The 17,027-nt window shown below is 36.2% G+C and overlaps 3 protein-coding genes across 5 annotated transcripts; 1 reads left to right on the top strand and 2 right to left on the bottom strand.

The window, feature by feature from the left end:
• The first annotated feature begins 231 nt into the window (after positions 1–231).
• On the top strand, positions 232–7,857 carry LOC113731685 (uncharacterized). Of its 3 annotated transcripts, none has more exons than XR_003458579.2 (14): positions 232–704; positions 1,915–1,988; positions 2,289–2,372; positions 2,561–2,641; positions 3,219–3,299; positions 3,741–3,833; positions 4,879–5,058; positions 5,217–5,284; positions 5,697–5,748; positions 6,163–6,216; positions 6,306–6,398; positions 6,687–6,753; positions 7,323–7,563; positions 7,680–7,857. XR_003458579.2 is itself a non-coding variant. In XM_027257068.2 (13 exons), the coding sequence occupies exons 1-13, from the start codon at positions 563–565 to the stop codon at positions 7,412–7,414; spliced, it is 1,161 nt and encodes a 386-aa protein (XP_027112869.1). In that variant the 5' UTR covers positions 232–562; the 3' UTR covers positions 7,415–7,857. The 3 variants fall into 3 exon arrangements, 1 of the variants encoding a protein (XP_027112869.1); XR_011840366.1 differs by having other exon boundaries at positions 7,687–7,857; XM_027257068.2 differs by having other exon boundaries at positions 7,323–7,857.
• Positions 7,858–8,204: 347 nt separating this feature from the next.
• Positions 8,205–11,210, bottom strand: LOC113731684 (uncharacterized). The gene is made up of 5 exons (XM_027257066.2): positions 10,655–11,210; positions 9,802–9,926; positions 9,284–9,598; positions 9,028–9,197; positions 8,205–8,828 (listed from the first exon to the last, which is right to left on the bottom strand). Exons 1-5 carry the CDS (start codon positions 10,982–10,984, stop codon positions 8,410–8,412), a joined length of 1,359 nt encoding a protein of 452 aa, XP_027112867.1. The 5' UTR covers positions 10,985–11,210; the 3' UTR covers positions 8,205–8,409.
• Positions 11,211–14,482: 3,272 nt separating this feature from the next.
• LOC113724035 (pollen receptor-like kinase 1) lies at positions 14,483–16,836 on the bottom strand. The gene is made up of 2 exons (XM_072081409.1): positions 15,486–16,836; positions 14,483–15,391 (listed from the first exon to the last, which is right to left on the bottom strand). Exons 1-2 carry the CDS (start codon positions 16,720–16,722, stop codon positions 14,709–14,711), a joined length of 1,920 nt encoding a protein of 639 aa, XP_071937510.1. The 5' UTR covers positions 16,723–16,836; the 3' UTR covers positions 14,483–14,708.
• Positions 16,837–17,027: the final 191 nt, after the last annotated feature.

The following is a 17,027-nucleotide window of genomic DNA, read 5'->3' on the forward strand; positions in this document are numbered from 1 at the left end:
TATTACTTTGAGTCGAGTTTGAGATCAGTATAACTAACTCGCTCGAGCTTGAGCAGTGTATTTGAAGTTTTGAACATCAAACTCGAGTATGAGGATATTCAAGCTCGACCTGGCTCAATATCACCCTAACTCAATTCCTCGTTCAAAATCAAACAAATAACGAAAATTAAACAAACAGTAAGGACAGAATAAGAAAGAAAAAAAATATAATAAAAGAAAAATATGTACATAAAGAAACAAATGAAACCAAACAAACACCCACCAAATCAAGAATCAAGCCCAGCTGCACAAAAAACAAAAGCTCTCTCCTTCTGCTTCTCGCCTCTCTGTTTTCTTTCGACCAAGTCGAGCAATTATTTGCTCTCCGGCGCCGGCAGCTCCCCGGAGCTAGCAGCCGCCACCGACCCACCTCGGGTCAGAGTTATACTTTCTTGATTGTGTCTCGAACGGAGACGGAGAGGAGAAAAAGAATTCTGGGAATTCTTTTGCTTCTCCTATATCATATTTGTAAAATAGCAATTGGTGGGCTGGTAAAGAGGGAATAGAGATTAGATAATTAGGGATGAATAAATTATTGAATAAAGTACGGAACTTGGATGCTTACCCGAAGATCAATGAGGATTTTTTCAGCCGTACGCTCTCCGGTGGTGTTATCACTCTTGTTTCCTCCATCGTTATGCTCTTGCTCTTCATCTCCGAGCTCAGTACGTCTCCTCTTGCACCCCCTCCCCCCACTCTTCTCCGCTTTCAATTATTCTTTATTTCTGGAGAGAAGAAAATTTGGCTTCTTTTTTTTTTTCTTTAATAATAATACTGCTTGGTTCATGTGAATTTCTTACCTTGTTCCCTGTGTAATTCAGCAATTCTGTATGAGTTCATTGCTATTCAAGTGGACAATTGTCGCTTTACTTGAGTTTGACATGATATTGGATGATTTTGTGATCGGTTGTCAACGTGGATACCTGCTTCGTATGAGAAGCAACTAGATTTCTAAATTGTTGTAAGAAAAGCTGTAATCTCATCTCAATAGGTCCAATTTTCAAGCTATTTTCCTAGTTCACGTTAAGAATTTCAAATTCTTGTGGATTGCGTACTGCCTATTTCAGGCTGCCTTCAGGTTCTTGAAGAATTATGGTCATTCACTTGAACGGTGTTATAACGAGTATGGATTTCTGGTTTCTGGCTAGGTTGGTTTGCCTCATTTGCTTAATGTAGAATCATCTTCTTCTTAGACAAACAAACAAACAAACAAAAAGATTTTGTTTATTTCTTAAATTAGTACTCCCATATCAAAAGAAGTAAAGACATTTAAGAGTCCCCAAGTTAGCAACAAGGTGGAGGGTCTTGTAGGAAAGTTAAAATTTTCAAATCACCGCCAAGTGGGAACTGATATTCTCCTATATATGGTGGTAGAACTGAGCAAGTTTTTCTGACAATCTAATTGGGAACTATGTGCAAGATACTGATAGAGAGATTCACCTATGTCTAATAGTAGAATTGAGCATTTTTTCTGACTAAATAAGAATGATGTGCAAGATATGGAAGGCGAAGAAGGTGGTCTCTCTGTGATGAAAACTCTCAGGCTGTCAAATGATGGGCTACTAAACTTCTCCTAAGAGCTTTTCAAATAGGATTCTAATACTGGTAACTTGTCTGCCAGATATACCATATGCTAAAGATTTTGGGCAGACAGGTTGTCCTTTTGATTTTACAAGTAGTTTTTGCAATTCCCTATGCGTCCAAACTACTTTAGTGGACTGACAAAAAGAAAAAAAGAAAAACTTTAGTAGAGCTTGCATAATATTTAACGCAATTTGGATCATGCGTTTGTGGTATCCTTTCCTTTGACTCCTTTAATTTGCATTTCTTAGTTGTGAATCTTATTGATCATTTGTGGCTTCTTACCAATTGCAGGGCTATATCTCCATACTGTTACAGAAACCAAGCTTGTAGTGGACACTTCAAGGGGAGGAAAACTACATATCAATGTAAAGAGTATTACTCTGTGTAAAATGATGCAAGTGTCCTATTATACTCTTCATGTTTATTTCTTGCTCAATCCCTCGTCTTCAACTTGTATAATCATTTGCTTTATGGAAATCATCATGGTCTTACTAGTTACCATTGTGTAATGATTTCAGGATGCTTTGAACTTAATTTAATTAACTTGATACTTTCTTATGGAGATATTTTCATTGTTTTGAGTGATAATCAGGACATTGCATGGACCTGGTTTGCTGTTAATTTCTTCATAGAAATACTAATTGGTGCTTTTTTTTTTGTGACAGTTTGATGTCACTTTTCCTGCCATTCGGTGTTCATTACTTAGTCTTGATGCCATGGATATCAGTGGGGAGGAACATCTGGACATAGTATGTAATGCTTGCTATACTGATGTGAATTTTTTTGGCACTAGTTGTAGCATGAAGCTATCATGATTCAAATGGTTTATCTCCTACTTGGGCAAATTGTTTGTCCTCTTTGTTGTTGCCTCTCTTTCCTGAATACTATAAGACTTTGACCTGCTTGATCAGTTAAAGATGCCTTCCTGACCTTTCAGAGACATGACATATTCAAGAAGAGAATCGATTCTTATGGTAATGTGATTGAAGTCAGACAGGATAAAATTGGTGCTCCTAAGGTAAGTTATTACAATCCTTTTGTCCGAGAAATCTTGCTTTGAAGCATCTTGTTTTGTGTATAAGTTGGTAATGCATGTTTTATCAACTACCTATTGTCTGTAAGTCTTCACTAGGAATGTGTAGTTCCAAGCCTTTATCAGTTGAGTGAGTTGAAACTGGCGGAAAAAAGCACAACTATGTCTGCAAATCTGATATAATTGCCAACAATATATTGAATCTTGCTCTGACTATTCAAGCATTAACATCACCAATACTGCTGGATTCAATAGTCTAGTATGGCCTTGAATGTTTCCATATGGTGACAAGCAGGACGTTTGCCTATGAGATGCTTTAGAAAAATTCTTATATTTAAATGAACACATATAGAGGCCTGATGTGTTTTGCACTTCTGTCTTTGAACTGTATTTTAAGTTGTCTTTAGTAATTGTCTCATGTTAAATTTAGACATTCATTTTCAGAAAGAGGGAGTATCTTTTGTGATAAATTGCATGTTCTTTGTGTTGAGAGCTGTTACTCTTGAGAGTAATTGGCTGCCTTCTATTCATTATGTTGTTTCTCCAATTAACCTGAATCCAGGTTGAGAAGCCTTTACAAAGACATGGTGGCCGGCTAGAGCACAATGAGACCTATTGCGGTTCATGTTATGGAGCAGAACTGGTATGTCTACTTGTTTTGCTCTGATTGGGTGTAATTTTTCAATATTGAGATGAGAGTTATCTGGGGAGATACACGTGTAACTTTAGGATAGATAGATAGATATCAGAGAGAGAGAGAGATCAGTGATTTTAGTGCTACAGTTAAGGAATTGATTGAAAATAATGATAATGTAGTTGTGGTTTATGGGATCAAAGGACTAATTTGCAGTTGAATTTGGACAAAATGACAAGTAAAGTCAAATCATATTTAGCGTGAAAGCATTGACTTAAAAATAAAAGTCAAAGGTGTTAAGAAATACATGAATGTGCATGTCCAAGCATTGGGGCAGATGGAGCTGTTCAATTGAGTGGCCTCTGATGTGCAGAATGTTATGTGGGCTTTCAGCTTTGTTACTTTTTATTTTTATTTTTATGTATTTATTTATTTCTTTCTTTTTTGCAGTCAGATGATGATTGTTGTAATTCATGTGAAGAAGTTCGTGAGGCTTACCGTAAAAAAGGTTGGGGGTTGACAAATGTGGATTTGATCGACCAGGTTGGAATGAAAATGCATGTTATACTTTCTGAATGATCTTAATTATTGGTAGCTAATGGCTTCTGAGCGTGAGAAAATGAGATGGCTTGACATCATTCTCCAGTTTGAAACAGTAGAAGTGCTTCTATAAGACATCTGTGCTTTAGTTAGTGACTTGATTCACTTGTGTTACTATATCATGGATATTTATCATGGGAAAAGACAGAAATTTAAGAGGAAAAGTTTCAAGGAAATGAAAAATGTTATATACCTTAATTGTACTTCATATGGATTGCCATGTGCTGAGGACAAATTTTATATTGTCATATCGATTATCAATGCATACAGTAATTTGAGGCGGCCTAGAACATAAAATGTGGATTAGATATGTTAATGCATAATATTTGAAATATGAATTTTACATAGAGACAAAAAAGCAAGAGATGACGGTATCATAATAAAATGAGAACTACAGTGCTTGTGACTTGGAAATGGGAAACTTAAGTAGGATACTGCTTTCCCAGTCTTGAAGTTAAAGGAGAATCTGCTTTTAAAATGTGACCATAAACTCACTTATTTTTGTATTGATATGCTTGAACTGAACCTTCTTTTATGAATTTTTTTCAATATGTCCGTTAGGGGAGAGGTACACAGAATCATTTTCAATAACAGTTATCTAGAGTTGACTGAACATTGTTACCCCCTGCATATGAAGATGCGTTTGGGCGGGCATACAGCTGAGGTTGTAATCAAGAGTTCAATAAGCACTTGCACACCACTTTGCGATATTTTTGACACTCATGTAATGTTAATTTCACATACTATAAATGTGGTCCTTCTAGACTGCACATTGCAGGCTAATTAGAAAGAAAAATGAGCAATTGATGATTTTGCAAAAAGACTTGAAACTCATAAATATGAAATTGCCAAAAATGAAGGGTAATGCGTAGATTTTGTATTCAGTATTCAAGCGGGTTATACAGTTTGCATGGGCTTTTCTTCTGTTCCTACATACGTGTCATCATCTTAAGTCTCAGTTTTTGGTGTGATATGTTGCTGATGCCAGTGCAGAAGAGAAGGTTTTATTCAACAGATTAAAGATGAAGAAGGTGAAGGATGCAATATTCATGGATCTTTGGAGGTTAATAGAGTGGCTGGAAATTTTCATTTTACCCTTGGTAAAAGCTTTCATCAGTCAAATGTTCATGTGCATGATTTGCTGGCTTTATCTACAGAGAGTTATAATGTAAGATCTGATTTTTCTTCCCAGGATGTTGTTATAAAACTTAATATTTACTGTGATTATTTTTATTATTGAGTTTAAAACAAAAACCTTTCTGTTTAGTTTGTCTTGAATTCTAAGTATTTGGTCTTCATAACTCTGATTCTTTGCTGGCAATGCAGATAAGCCACAAAATTAATAAGCTAGCCTTTGGAGATTCTATTCCTGGAGTCGTAAACCCACTAGATGGGTAATTTTCTTTGGAACTTCATAATTGCTTTTAATTGTCTATATGTTATTTATTTATTTTTTGAATTGAGAAGTTGTCTTCCTGATGCTTTTCGAGATTATGATAGTTCTCAGTTCTTTTTGGAATAGGTTTCAGTTATGAAATCAAGAAGAAGCTTATGTCCTTGTTATGTGGGTTGCATCTGTGCATATTCCTACTTGAAAATAAGTCCTACTAACAATGTTTACTTTTCATGCACAAATCGTCTTATTTTTCGTGTAACTATTAGTATGGAGTGCTTTTGAGCAGTGAAATTAGCTCTCAGTATATCTTCAACCCAGCCTTCCCCAGATAAGAGAAAGGGTTGACTGTTAAATCTTATGAGTTCTTTCACTGGAATATTTATTTTCTGCTTTATCTGTTTGCAACTTAGAGTGCACTGGGAGCATGAAACACCAAATGGAATGCATCAGTATTTTATTAAGGTAATATTTATTATTAATTCTTTGCTTTCTCTCCATCTATATGACTCAGCTTTTCTTATTCTGTATCAATCCTTTAAAAATCTTAAGCTGCTCCCCCATCGCATTTATCCCCCCTTTTTATTTAAAAATTAAGAACAAGATACACAAATTTAATATAAAATGAAAATCTGGCTTCAGCAATCATACATCATTTGCCTTTTTGGGAAGTGGAAAAGATTTTCATATGAACCATTAATGAGTTCTATGGGTGTTTTACTGAATATATTTGCAGATCAAGAATTATATGAGCATTACTAAGTTTCAAGATATTGACACTGAAGTTGTGGTTCATATGAGCCATTTTGAGTTTTAGAATTGAATTTAGTGGCTGTTGAATTGAGAATGTTTAGTTAACATCTCTGATGACATTTGCAGGTGGTTCCCACTATATATACTGATATTAGAGGCCGTAGTATTGAGTCAAATCAGGTATGCTTAAACATATTGGACATGATATCTTGTTTCGTTGCACTAATTTTTTATCCATGTCATAATTAAGGCCCCTTCTGTTGGTGCAGTTCTCGGTGACAGAGCATTTTAAGAGCTCAGAAGCGGGTCATTCTCGTACACTTCCTGGGGTTTTCTTCTTTTATGACCTTTCTCCTATTAAGGTTAGTTCGGTTTTTCCATTACTGTGGTGCAGGAAGTCTCATTCAATTAATCCGAACTAGTACAGTTTCTTTTAATAACAAAAAACTGTCTATTCAAATATTCTAAAAACTATTAGACTGAAGGCATCTGTTTTGATGATGTGGATTAGAGATTTATGTTAACAACCGTAGTGCGGATAAGGAATCACAGGAAAAATGGGAAGGAGAGAGAGAGAGATTGATCAGAAAGCAGAAAGTATTTTTGGAACTAAGCTGAAAAGTGGTATTTTCTGATATTTGTTTTTACAGGTGACATACAAGGAGGATCATGCATCTTTCTTACACTTCATGACCCATATTTGTGCAATTGTTGGAGGTAATACGATGGTTCAATTTATTTCCGGTCTCATTCTCATCTTTTCTCATCCATAGTGCTTAATTGTCTCATGGATACTGTTCTGATATGTGTGTGTGTGTGTGTGAGAGAGAGAGAGAGAGAGAAGGGGAGTGGGAGAGGAATTACCACCATATGAAGCACAAAGATCATTATTGGAAGTGTTGTCTCACCACAATAAGTTCACCAGCACGATTCGAACATATAGCAAAATTTAATTTCTCGCTGACACATGTTAATGGCCATGGAAATGTTGTAGTGTTCTTTGCATAACAAAAAGAATTGTCCTTTAATACTTAGACATTTAACCCGAACAACATCTTAAAACTAAGAGAAATAGTTAAAAAGACGTTGCTGAGATGAGTTGTGACCTTCATGGTTTATTATGTTGTGAATTTGATAAGTCTCTCATTTAGCCTTTCAGCATATAAATTTATGACTTTGGAACCAGTTTTAAGCCCATTGTCTAACATGTAGTCATTTTGTTTCATCTTTGGCTCCATGCATGTGGCTTCTTTTTAATACACTTTGAAATCCATTTTCTTTTTCAGGTATCTTCACAATTGCTGGAATAGTAGATGCATTGATTTACCATGGTCAAAAGGCATTGAAGAAAAAGATGGAAATCGGAAAATTCAGCTAATGTGGTTTCATTGTGCGATACTGCTTCATTTTCATTTGATAGGTTTGACTAAGCTATGCGTTCAAATGTGAAGCAGTTGGGCGAATTTTTGCCCCTTGACGAGTCTCTTTAGTGCTGAACTTTTCTGTTCTATCTGATGACAGTCACAGGTGAAAACCTAAGCACCAAGCAAGCCAATACTACGTTGATATGATATCCATCTTCTTTTTTGTTGGCTCAATTTAGTGAGTTCTGATTGATTCTTGGATTGACTCGTGATGTTTAGTGTGCAGTAAGATTCCAAGTTTTCATGTCTACAAGGTTGCTGGATGGCCTCTGTCATTTGAGAACTGGGGGACTGTTTTAGACTGAATGTACTTTCATAGACAATCCCTGTCTGATGGCTAAAGTTGCATTTTGTTCTGATTCATTTATCAAAAGAAAGGAAGGAAATTAGCCCTTTAGTTTTAGTATATAAATTTCAGTTTAATATTCTGCAGGGTTTTTTCATAGAGAGAGTCGAGCATGTGCAGGTTTGTCAATACATTGCATGATTGCAGCTAGCAAACTCGGTACTTAAGGTCGTTTGATATCATGTGTCTTGCGTATAGCTGATTGTACGGTCACGAGCCTGCATAAGTAGTCATGGTTGCTTGGCTACTAATGTCAGGCCAGCCATCGTACCCCGAAAAAAAAAAGGAGGTCTGATAAGTGTAAGAATACCGAAGTTTGTTAAACATCCTCCTCCTTAGGAAAGCGTCTGAAGGAGCGAGTAATAGGCATTTCAATACGTGGTTTGCACTTGACAAGGTAGAGAGAGTTTCTTTTTTCATTAGCTTCTTCTAGAACAAGGTGAAATGAAAAGCCACTTCAATAGGCAAAAAGGGAGATTGACAAATGATGCTTCAAGGAAAACTCTGAACATAACCCGCAAAAAAGGACTGCAAAACTGAATATCCTCACCATCCCAGACAACAAGGGGAGCAAAGAAACAAATCTCGATTCCAACGTGATGTTTACTTTGTTCTTGCAGCATCAGTCTCAGGCTGTGCGTGACTGACTGAAACAGCGGAGAGCTTTAGCTTGATAGCCTCGAGCTCTGGATTCAGTCTCTCTTCCTTTGTCAGCCACAATGATAACAAATGGTTAATCAAGTCACTGGCAGAACTAAAAGCAGAAATACTCTTACGCAGCCTTATTTTCTCAAACTTGGTTATAAAATGAAAATTTGCATCATTGGGATCTTTGACATATTTTTCCAAGATATCCACAATAGCCTTGAACCAAATTGGGCGGGCAACCTTAAGAAATTCATGCACCGACGACATCGGAAGGCTCACGCTCCCCAGATCAGACTCATGCTGTCCATCTCTCCCATGGTAATCTGATCCTCCAAGCTTCACAAGACCATATGCATCAGCAAGGTCGCTGTAAACTGTTTTATCAAGAAAAGGTGATTCAAGCTATCATTACAAACCGCACACGCCCCAAAAGATGATTGAAGAGAATACATTGTATTCTTATACTCGAGATGAAAATTTTCTTTTGAGGAATTACAAATGTGCACAATGAGTTTGGAAATCCAATAGATGAAACAGAAAGTAAAATAAGGCAACACAGTATGAATGATGTACCTGCCAGTTTCCCATCACTTCTGTAAGTTTCTATTCCATGCAAGCCTGCTTCTGTTAGCCTTCTAATCACAGCCACTGGGTTTTTTAGTGCCCAGGGATGTGCCAGAACTGCAACACCTCCTGTTTTACATATCAGTTCAACTGCTTCCTCTGCATTTGGTTCACTTCCCCTGAACAAGACATTCTAATTAATCTATAGACATCATATCAACCAACTTTAGGGACACAGAAAAATTAACTATATCACACTAATTACGTAGAATAAGCAGGTCCACCATCGTAAAGATATCTTGAAAAGGCCTGTTTTAGGTTCTCTACATGGCCTGCTTCAACCAAAGCACGAGCAACATGCAGCCTACCAGGAGCAACCCCTGTGCCTGCAATCTTGGTTATGTGCTCCCACTTGAGAGGCAGCTTCAATTTGTTTAATTTTGAAACCATGCTCTTTGCACGAAGGAAACGTCCATTCCTTATACCAAGTAGCAGCTTCTCTAATTCCTCTATCCTTGTTGGTCCACACACACTATAGTATGCGAGAATATGAACTGGTTCTTCTGATCCTGTCTCTCCTCTGTATATTTCATGTTGAATGTCAGAAAGGAAATGAAACTTGCAAATGAAAAATAAATAAATCAGCAATCCATTAACAATCAATGAGACTGTGGCGCAAGACAGCCACTAAAAGTTAATAGAAGAACAACCTGACCAGCTAAAACGTGTTTTAGCTACTGTTACTTAATGCTGGACATAATTAAGCCAAAATGCTGACTTTACCTTGGATAGAAAACTGTGCTAACTTCAACTCCTGGAATAATCTTGATCCCAAATCTGAAAGCTGCTTCCTGGGCTTCAGGTATACCAGACAGTGTATCATGATCTGTCAAAGCAAGAACTTTCACCTGTTCAGGATATACATAATAATAAGTTGTAGTACTCTAACCACATAATACTCATTAAAAAAGCATAGACTAGCAGCATATGTCGTAGCTAATAAATATTAGAAGAACAACAATGGAGTGAAGATCTTCTAAAGGATTGAATTATAAATTCATGGCATATAAGTCCATCAAGGTAAATAATTCATTATCATAAGCGATGTTGAGTTGCAAGCATTGGAAAAAAATGATTCTAGAAGAATGAGCACAGGGCAAGGTTTCCAAACAGACATCTCTAGTGGACGATGATTGTGGTCCAAATGTACTTAACCATTGTAATTTCACAAAATCCGAGCCACGCAGTACCCTTCTCAGAGTTTTTGAATACACTTTCCCATCAGATTCCAAAATCAGAAACTAGTTATCAAAGTAACCTCTCCCTGTTTTCTCTCCAATTGAAATTCCCTTGCGAATCACTTACATACACTAAAAAAGACCAAACAAAAGAGAAGCAGTCCTTTTTTTTTTTTTTCTAATAAATTAGGTAAAGGCTTCAACTTTTTATAGAGCAAAACATGATCCTCTGAGCTCAATCATACGCTAAAAACAATTCCAATATCAGATTCTTCAAAACACAGTCCAGATAATAAAAATAGAACAAGTCCCAAAAGGAAATGGCCTTTCACAAATTCCCAGATTTAACACATAAGAATTACTAGTACAGACAAAGATCGAATTAGGAGAACTCTCACCCCATTTTGATGGGCTCTTTCAACAAGCTTGGTCGGTGATAAGAACCCATCACTGTGAATCGAATGACAGTGAAAGTCAAAGACCAGCCTCTCCTTTGGATGATTCCAGTGCACCACCCCAAAGTCATCAATAATTTCAGCGGCAGATGATGAATTCGCAGAATTGTCCAAGAAGACCCATTCACTTACGGATTTATATGCTACAGTTTGTTCAAGACTCAATTTTCTCTTGCTACCACCTCTCTTCTTCTTCTTTTTGTTTTTTATGTTGCCATTATTAGAGCAATTGGTACCATATGGTTTCTTTGGGCTATCTTTTTCACCCAACATTGGAAGTTTTTTTTTTTTTTTTCAGAAGAAATCTGTTACTACAAGAATGAAGGAAAGGCTAGGCACGCAAGGGATCTTTTTCTTGACGTGGGGCTTTTATAGCAAAAGGGATGTTATGCCGGGATAGAAGCAGGATCACTTGTCGCAGCAGACTAGGGGAAATAGTACAGCATTGTTATATGGGGGTTCGCATAGCATATTATTATCGCAGCAGCAAAAATAGACAGCCTAGGCCTTAGAGAAGAGATATGCCAGTGGCAACGTTGTTGTAGTTTTTTTTTTCACTTCTACACGGATTGTGTCTTATCTTAATCTGAATCTTCTAGCGATTAGTCCAGTTCATCACACGATCGAGTTGTCAAGGCTCCTCCTTGCTCTCACACGATTCCAACCATAGTAGAGGTGCCACCATTTGTTTGGATATTAGATTATTTATATAAAAAAAAAATTATTTGAGTGTATTTGAATAGAAATTTATTTGAAATATTATTGAGAATAATTATTGTAGCATTTTTTTGTGATATAATATATATTAGATAAAAATATAATTGGAAAGGCAAAAAAAAATGTGTTGAAAAATATATTTATGATGCAAGTAAGGTAAATAATTTTGGTGCAAATAATGCAAGCAAATTGTTAAAGTGTTTAAATGTTTTATGGGTTTAGTATATAATAAAAGAGATAATACATGTAAGTTGAGGAATTAATAGAAGAAAGTAAGAAATCATACTACAAGGAATATCATGAACCAACAAATCTATAAAGAAAAAGGGTTTTTGGCATTTTCAATGCCTACATATTTTTTTTGGGAGAAATCCTTTAAAACATCCTTTACATTCCATCAAATGAATTTTATCATCCAAAAGGCATAAAGCCTCTCGCTCTTTAAAAGTGCTTCAAAAATTATAAAATTTGTAAAAACACATGACGGTTAAGTCAAAGTAATTTGAGCATCAAAAAATAAAAGGAATTTCATCCACTCTTTTTTTTAAAGAGTGGCATTAATCCTATAATTAAATTTTTTTAATATTGTAAAGTTTTATGTCACTTACAAGTTACACAACTTGTTAAAGGTCAAATTCCACTTTAGTTAAAAGTATAAGGTGGCTCTATAGGAATTTTTAAAAAATAAAAGGTTTTATATCTTTCAGCTATACCACAAGGGGTTTCATATAGTTTTTAAAATGTTAACTTTACACTCCTTACAAATTCAAGTTAGCAAAATTTGGTCTCAATCTAAATTTTTGACCACTTTTAAGTGTAAAATTACCACATGACCTACATGAAATCATTTTTTATGTATAAAAGGTTAATCTTACTTTTTTAGTGATAAAAATAAAGATGAATAGGAAAAACTAAATATGATTCGGGGCGACCCTACTTTTTTTAATGCAAAAGTGAATAAAAATTGGGTTATTTGTTAACTACAAATAGGATCTTTAACTTTTTTGCTTTAAAAAAAAACTATGTATGGGTCATGTAATGAATTTAGAGTAAAAAATAGTTGACAATTTAGATTGACTTACTATTGTAAGGGTCGCAAATTTATCATTTTAAAAATGAAAGACAAAAAAATTCATTTGGCAATATGTGACGACGTTTTGAACAATTTTTCATTTTTTTTAAATATTCTTGTAACCTCCCAAATGCTGAGAAACCTTCATCCAAACTGCATTTGCAGATCACCCGGATAACGAATGATTTGGGTCTCTTAACTAATAATATTTATTTAATATAATCTAGCTAGCTTTTTTTTTTTGGTGCAATATCAAGCATGTGGCCTTTGGGAATAAGAAATTGAAGTTTCTTGAGTTTCGACCATACAAATCTCAATTTTACATATTCGTCAAGTGCATGTAAACAAATTGATTTTTTCTACGGCAAATGAATTGTCACGGTTGAATTTTATTTCTACAGTAATTCCTGTTGAAAATGACAAAACTATACATTTCCACATCCAAATTACATTCGACCTGGAAGAATATTTTTGGCATTTCATTCAATAATAACTGTGAAAATAAAATTCAAATTGTGACGTTAACACTATCCTTTCTTTTACGTATGTACCCATGTTGAATTGTTCGAGTCAGAGGAGTTGAAGCAACCTTAAGTTGTGTGTTTGGATTGAAGATTATTTTACTTTATTTGCACCTTATTTACACACACTGATTTGCTTGCATCATCAATACATTTTTCAACTATGTTTTTATCTCACATACATCATCTCAGAAAAAATGCTATAGTAAAAATATCTCAAATAATTTACCATCCAAACATAAGAAGAAGAAGCAACCTTGTTACCAGCGGGTATTGTCTGCTTGGCTAGCGGCCGTAGCCTTTGACAGATAGCTTATCTGCACCATGCACAAGAATGGCTGCAAGGCAAAGTGCGTGCAGGCACCAATGCATGCCATTGAGAGAGCTCGTACAAATTGATTCAATTAGAAGGAACGGATCATATTTTTGTAATAAGAACGGATCACTCATTCGTAAACGATTGTATGTTTGAATTCTGGTGTTGATATAAAAACTGCATTAATGAACGGTACGTAACAATTTATTTAAGCAATCTATGATTTCACGTACATGTTCTGTTTTGATCCACGGTCACGATAGAAGTAGAATACAGCCAAACATTTACTGAAAAAGGAAAAACCTTTCGTGATGGGATGGGTGAAAAAAAAAGCATGCCCTTAACTCTTCAGTGTGCTGTCATTTGATAGATCTTAATGTTGTCACTTTTTCGGGGAAACTGAACTTTGCTTCTTCTTGTTGTACTGATAAGCATTGCATGTTGTACCACTTTCATACAGTGGATAGGATCACAATTCAGAGCAAAGGTATCTCATTTTCGGATGGTTATATAGCACAGATACCAGTACAGAAACAGCCTTACAGGCTAGTAGAAGTCACATCAGGAGGTGGTTTGGTGGCAACAGCGAGAATGCAAAAGTCGAATAGAAGAAGTAGATGTTGGAGAGTAGGAAATTACAAGAGAAGAACAAATCGTTTGGGTACGTAATTACTCGTGTGATATTCTAGGTTTACTTTTGGGATTAGTTTATTAAAAATCAAATGGTTTTAATGAAATAGTATACCTTCATTAATAAGTAAGGTGGTGCAAAATGATAAATCATCCATCGATGTAAAGTTAAGTTAATTTATACGGCGTCTAAAAAACTTACTTTTTATTTAATAACTTGGACTCAACAATTTGTTTTTAAGTTGACAACCAACTCCAAGTGAAGGGATGGTATTGAAACATGCTTAAGCTTTCTCCATCCAACCACATTTTATTAGATTGGAGAAAATCAGCCGTATTTTTTCCTTTCTTTTTTAACAATCAATAATATATTCTTTATCGAACAGGTTGAGCTTCCAGGTTCCAACAGGTTTGCTGAGTTGTGAATTGTTTGTATTGATCATACCATCATGGATTAGTTGTAATCTTATTTCTTTTTTAAAAAACAAAGTACAGTAGATTGAACGCTAATCTAATGAAAGCTAGAAAAGAAGAGTATTTACTTAGGAACAAGAATCACCAGAGTTTATTCACACTCATATACAAATGACCTTTACCAACCAGGAATGCTTTTCAGGTGGCTTCTTACTCTCCGAAACACAAGAAAATCAATTTGTTGGCTTTCAACCTTTGCTAATATACTAATATAGGAAAGTACATCACAGACAAAATTGCAATAAGGCCAATGCAAGAAAAAATAAATTATCGTCGATCGTCTAAAGTTGTAGTACTCCTGGATGGAGTTGACATGGATTCATCCGTGAGCGATCGATCCATTGATGAAAACTCTTCCTCATCTTCGGAATCGGCCGTTACGACTATGTTCTCAACTTCTCTTGCAACCTCACTCATTTCAGGGCGATTTTCAGGGGAACTTGCACAACATCTCATTGCAATCTGCAGTAGTTTTAGCATCCCATGATTGGCACTTCTCTGAACTGCTATTTCAACATCAAAAATCTCAGCTGTCCATTCTTCTCTGACTGCGCGATGAACCCACCTGCAAAGATCAACTGCATTGGTCCCTGGTGGGGCTGAATCAGCTGAAACTCTCCCTGTTACCAGCTCCAGGAGTAAGCAGCCATAGCTCCAAACATCAGACTTTCTTGACACCTTTTTGTGACTTTGGTATTCGGGTGATTTGAATGCAATCATACGTTGAGCTGCCAGTGGAGCTGCTACAAGTGAAGTTAGCCCATAATCCGTTACAAGGACACCATCATTTTCATCAAGAAGTACATTGGATAGCTTCAAATTTCCATGTGGGACAACGTTTGTTGACTTGGTGTTGAGGTGTAGATATTCCAATGCTCGAGCTACACCACGAGCTACTGATAATCTTGAGCTCCACCGAAAAGGAATTCGAGTTGGTTTCCCCTTTCCCTCTGTAAGACACATCAGCAGAAGAGCTTAACGCATCCATCTTACTGATTTATACTCCAAAAACACTGCTAATAATGATAAATTGATTATACTTACCATTAAGTCGGTTGTACACGTTTCCGTTTGAAGCAAATTTGTATAGTAGTAGCTTTTCATCTTTGGAATAGTAATAGGCAAGAAGAGATAGCAAGTTTGGATGCTTTTGATCAGCAATCAGTCTTACTTGTTTCATGAATTCTTCACCGCTTAAAGGTTTCAAGTCCTTTAGTCGTTTTACGACAATTGGTCCCCTTTCCAGCATAGTCTTATAGCAGTTACCAAAGTTGCCTTTACCCAAACCTTCAGCAGATGCTTTTAGGAGATCGTCAAGTTCAAATTTCCTATCTTCATTTACGAACACAAGCTTCCCTTTCTCTACTTCATCAGCTGCTACCCTATTTCCCCCCGTTTCCATTTTAACCTTCTCATCCTTTTCTTCGTCCCCGACCAAAACGTGCTTTTCCTCCAGTTTTTTCTTGAGGTTTTTATACTTCTTAAAGAAAATAATGCAGAGGAATAAAAGAATGATCAAAGCAACAACATTAACAACTAATAAGATTGGAACAAGTTTAGACGACTTTGAACTTTTTGACTTGTTAGTATCGGACGTATCATTTTTGCTGTTGCAGTCTGAGGAAGATGGAGGGCCGCACAAGTTTGGATTACCAAAGTACGAAAACCGGTTGAATGATTGAAGGACTTTAGTATTGGGAATTGGCCCCGAAAGATTGTTGTAAGACACATTGAATTCCCTCAAGCTAGTCTGATCAAACGATGGAATTGAACCACTCAAATTGTTAGCTTGAAGTTGCAATGATGCCAAGGAATTGAGCTTTAGAAGGGACAACGGTATTGCTCCATCAAACCTGTTGCCTGATAAATCAGTGTCTGTCAACTTCTGATTGTTCGAGAAGTCCATCAGTGGTCCTGAAATTGAGTTGTCTTTGAAGCTCAGAATTGATAACTCTGTCAGGTTGAGAAGTGAATCAACTTTGATTTCTCCGGTTAGGCCCAAATTTTCCAATCTTACTCCGGTAACTCTTCCATTCAAACACTCAATGCCAAACCAGTAGGGAGGATCGTTCTCGTAACACATGACCTTAGTCCAGTTATGATGAAGAAACGAATTGCTAAAACCGGCTACGAGAGCCAAAAGGGCATCTCTTTCCTCTCCGTGGAAGCCATTTTGACCATCGTCAGCCGTGATTTTTGGACATAGTAGAAGAAGATATAGAAGAAGGAAGTGCTCGAGGAACTTAGTAAACGTCATTCTACAATTCAATGGAGAAGCCATTTGGTTGAACCTAGCATGGATGAGCCTCGTACAAATAGAAAGGTACGTAGCAAATAAGTTAGCTAGATGGATTTGTAAAATATATATTCACGGTGGGATGCCATGCCGGCTACTAGTTTCCAGTGTTGAAGGGGAAAACAAGGACGATCAAAACAGAGATCAGATAAAAATCTCATCATCTGAGAATCCTAGAAAACGACTTCTTCATAAATTGTTTTTACGTAGGATCAATCACTTGAGCCAAGCTAACTGATTGTTTTGCAAGGAACCTTGGCTTTTTAAACAAGGGGATTGTCGCATGCATA

This window comes from Coffea arabica, chromosome 2e (assembly GCF_036785885.1).
Source record: "Coffea arabica cultivar ET-39 chromosome 2e, Coffea Arabica ET-39 HiFi, whole genome shotgun sequence".
Taxonomy (NCBI): domain Eukaryota; kingdom Viridiplantae; phylum Streptophyta; class Magnoliopsida; order Gentianales; family Rubiaceae; genus Coffea; species Coffea arabica.

What these genes read in the sequence shown, in the direction of transcription:
- LOC113731685 (XM_027257068.2), top strand. Translation starts at nt 563, where the DNA reads ATGAATAAATTATTGAATAAAGTACGGAACTTGGATGCTTACCCGAAG. An exon ending in GGGAGGAACATCTGGACATA is followed by an intron (nt 2,373 to 2,560) that starts GTATGTAATGCT and finishes CTGACCTTTCAG; the next exon opens with AGACATGACATATTCAAGAA. An exon ending in ATGTGGATTTGATCGACCAG is followed by an intron (nt 3,834 to 4,878) that starts GTTGGAATGAAA and finishes TGCTGATGCCAG; the next exon opens with TGCAGAAGAGAAGGTTTTAT.
- LOC113724035 (XM_072081409.1), bottom strand. Translation starts at nt 16,722, where the DNA reads ATGGCTTCTCCATTGAATTGTAGAATGACGTTTACTAAGTTCCTCGAG. An exon ending in CGTGTACAACCGACTTAATG is followed by an intron (nt 15,392 to 15,485) that starts GTAAGTATAATC and finishes TGTGTCTTACAG; the next exon opens with AGGGAAAGGGGAAACCAACT.
- LOC113731684 (XM_027257066.2), bottom strand. Translation starts at nt 10,984, where the DNA reads ATGTTGGGTGAAAAAGATAGCCCAAAGAAACCATATGGTACCAATTGC. An exon ending in AAAGAGCCCATCAAAATGGG is followed by an intron (nt 9,927 to 10,654) that starts GTGAGAGTTCTC and finishes TATCCTGAACAG; the next exon opens with GTGAAAGTTCTTGCTTTGAC. An exon ending in AAGTGATGGGAAACTGGCAG is followed by an intron (nt 8,829 to 9,027) that starts GTACATCATTCA and finishes TTGATAAAACAG; the next exon opens with TTTACAGCGACCTTGCTGAT.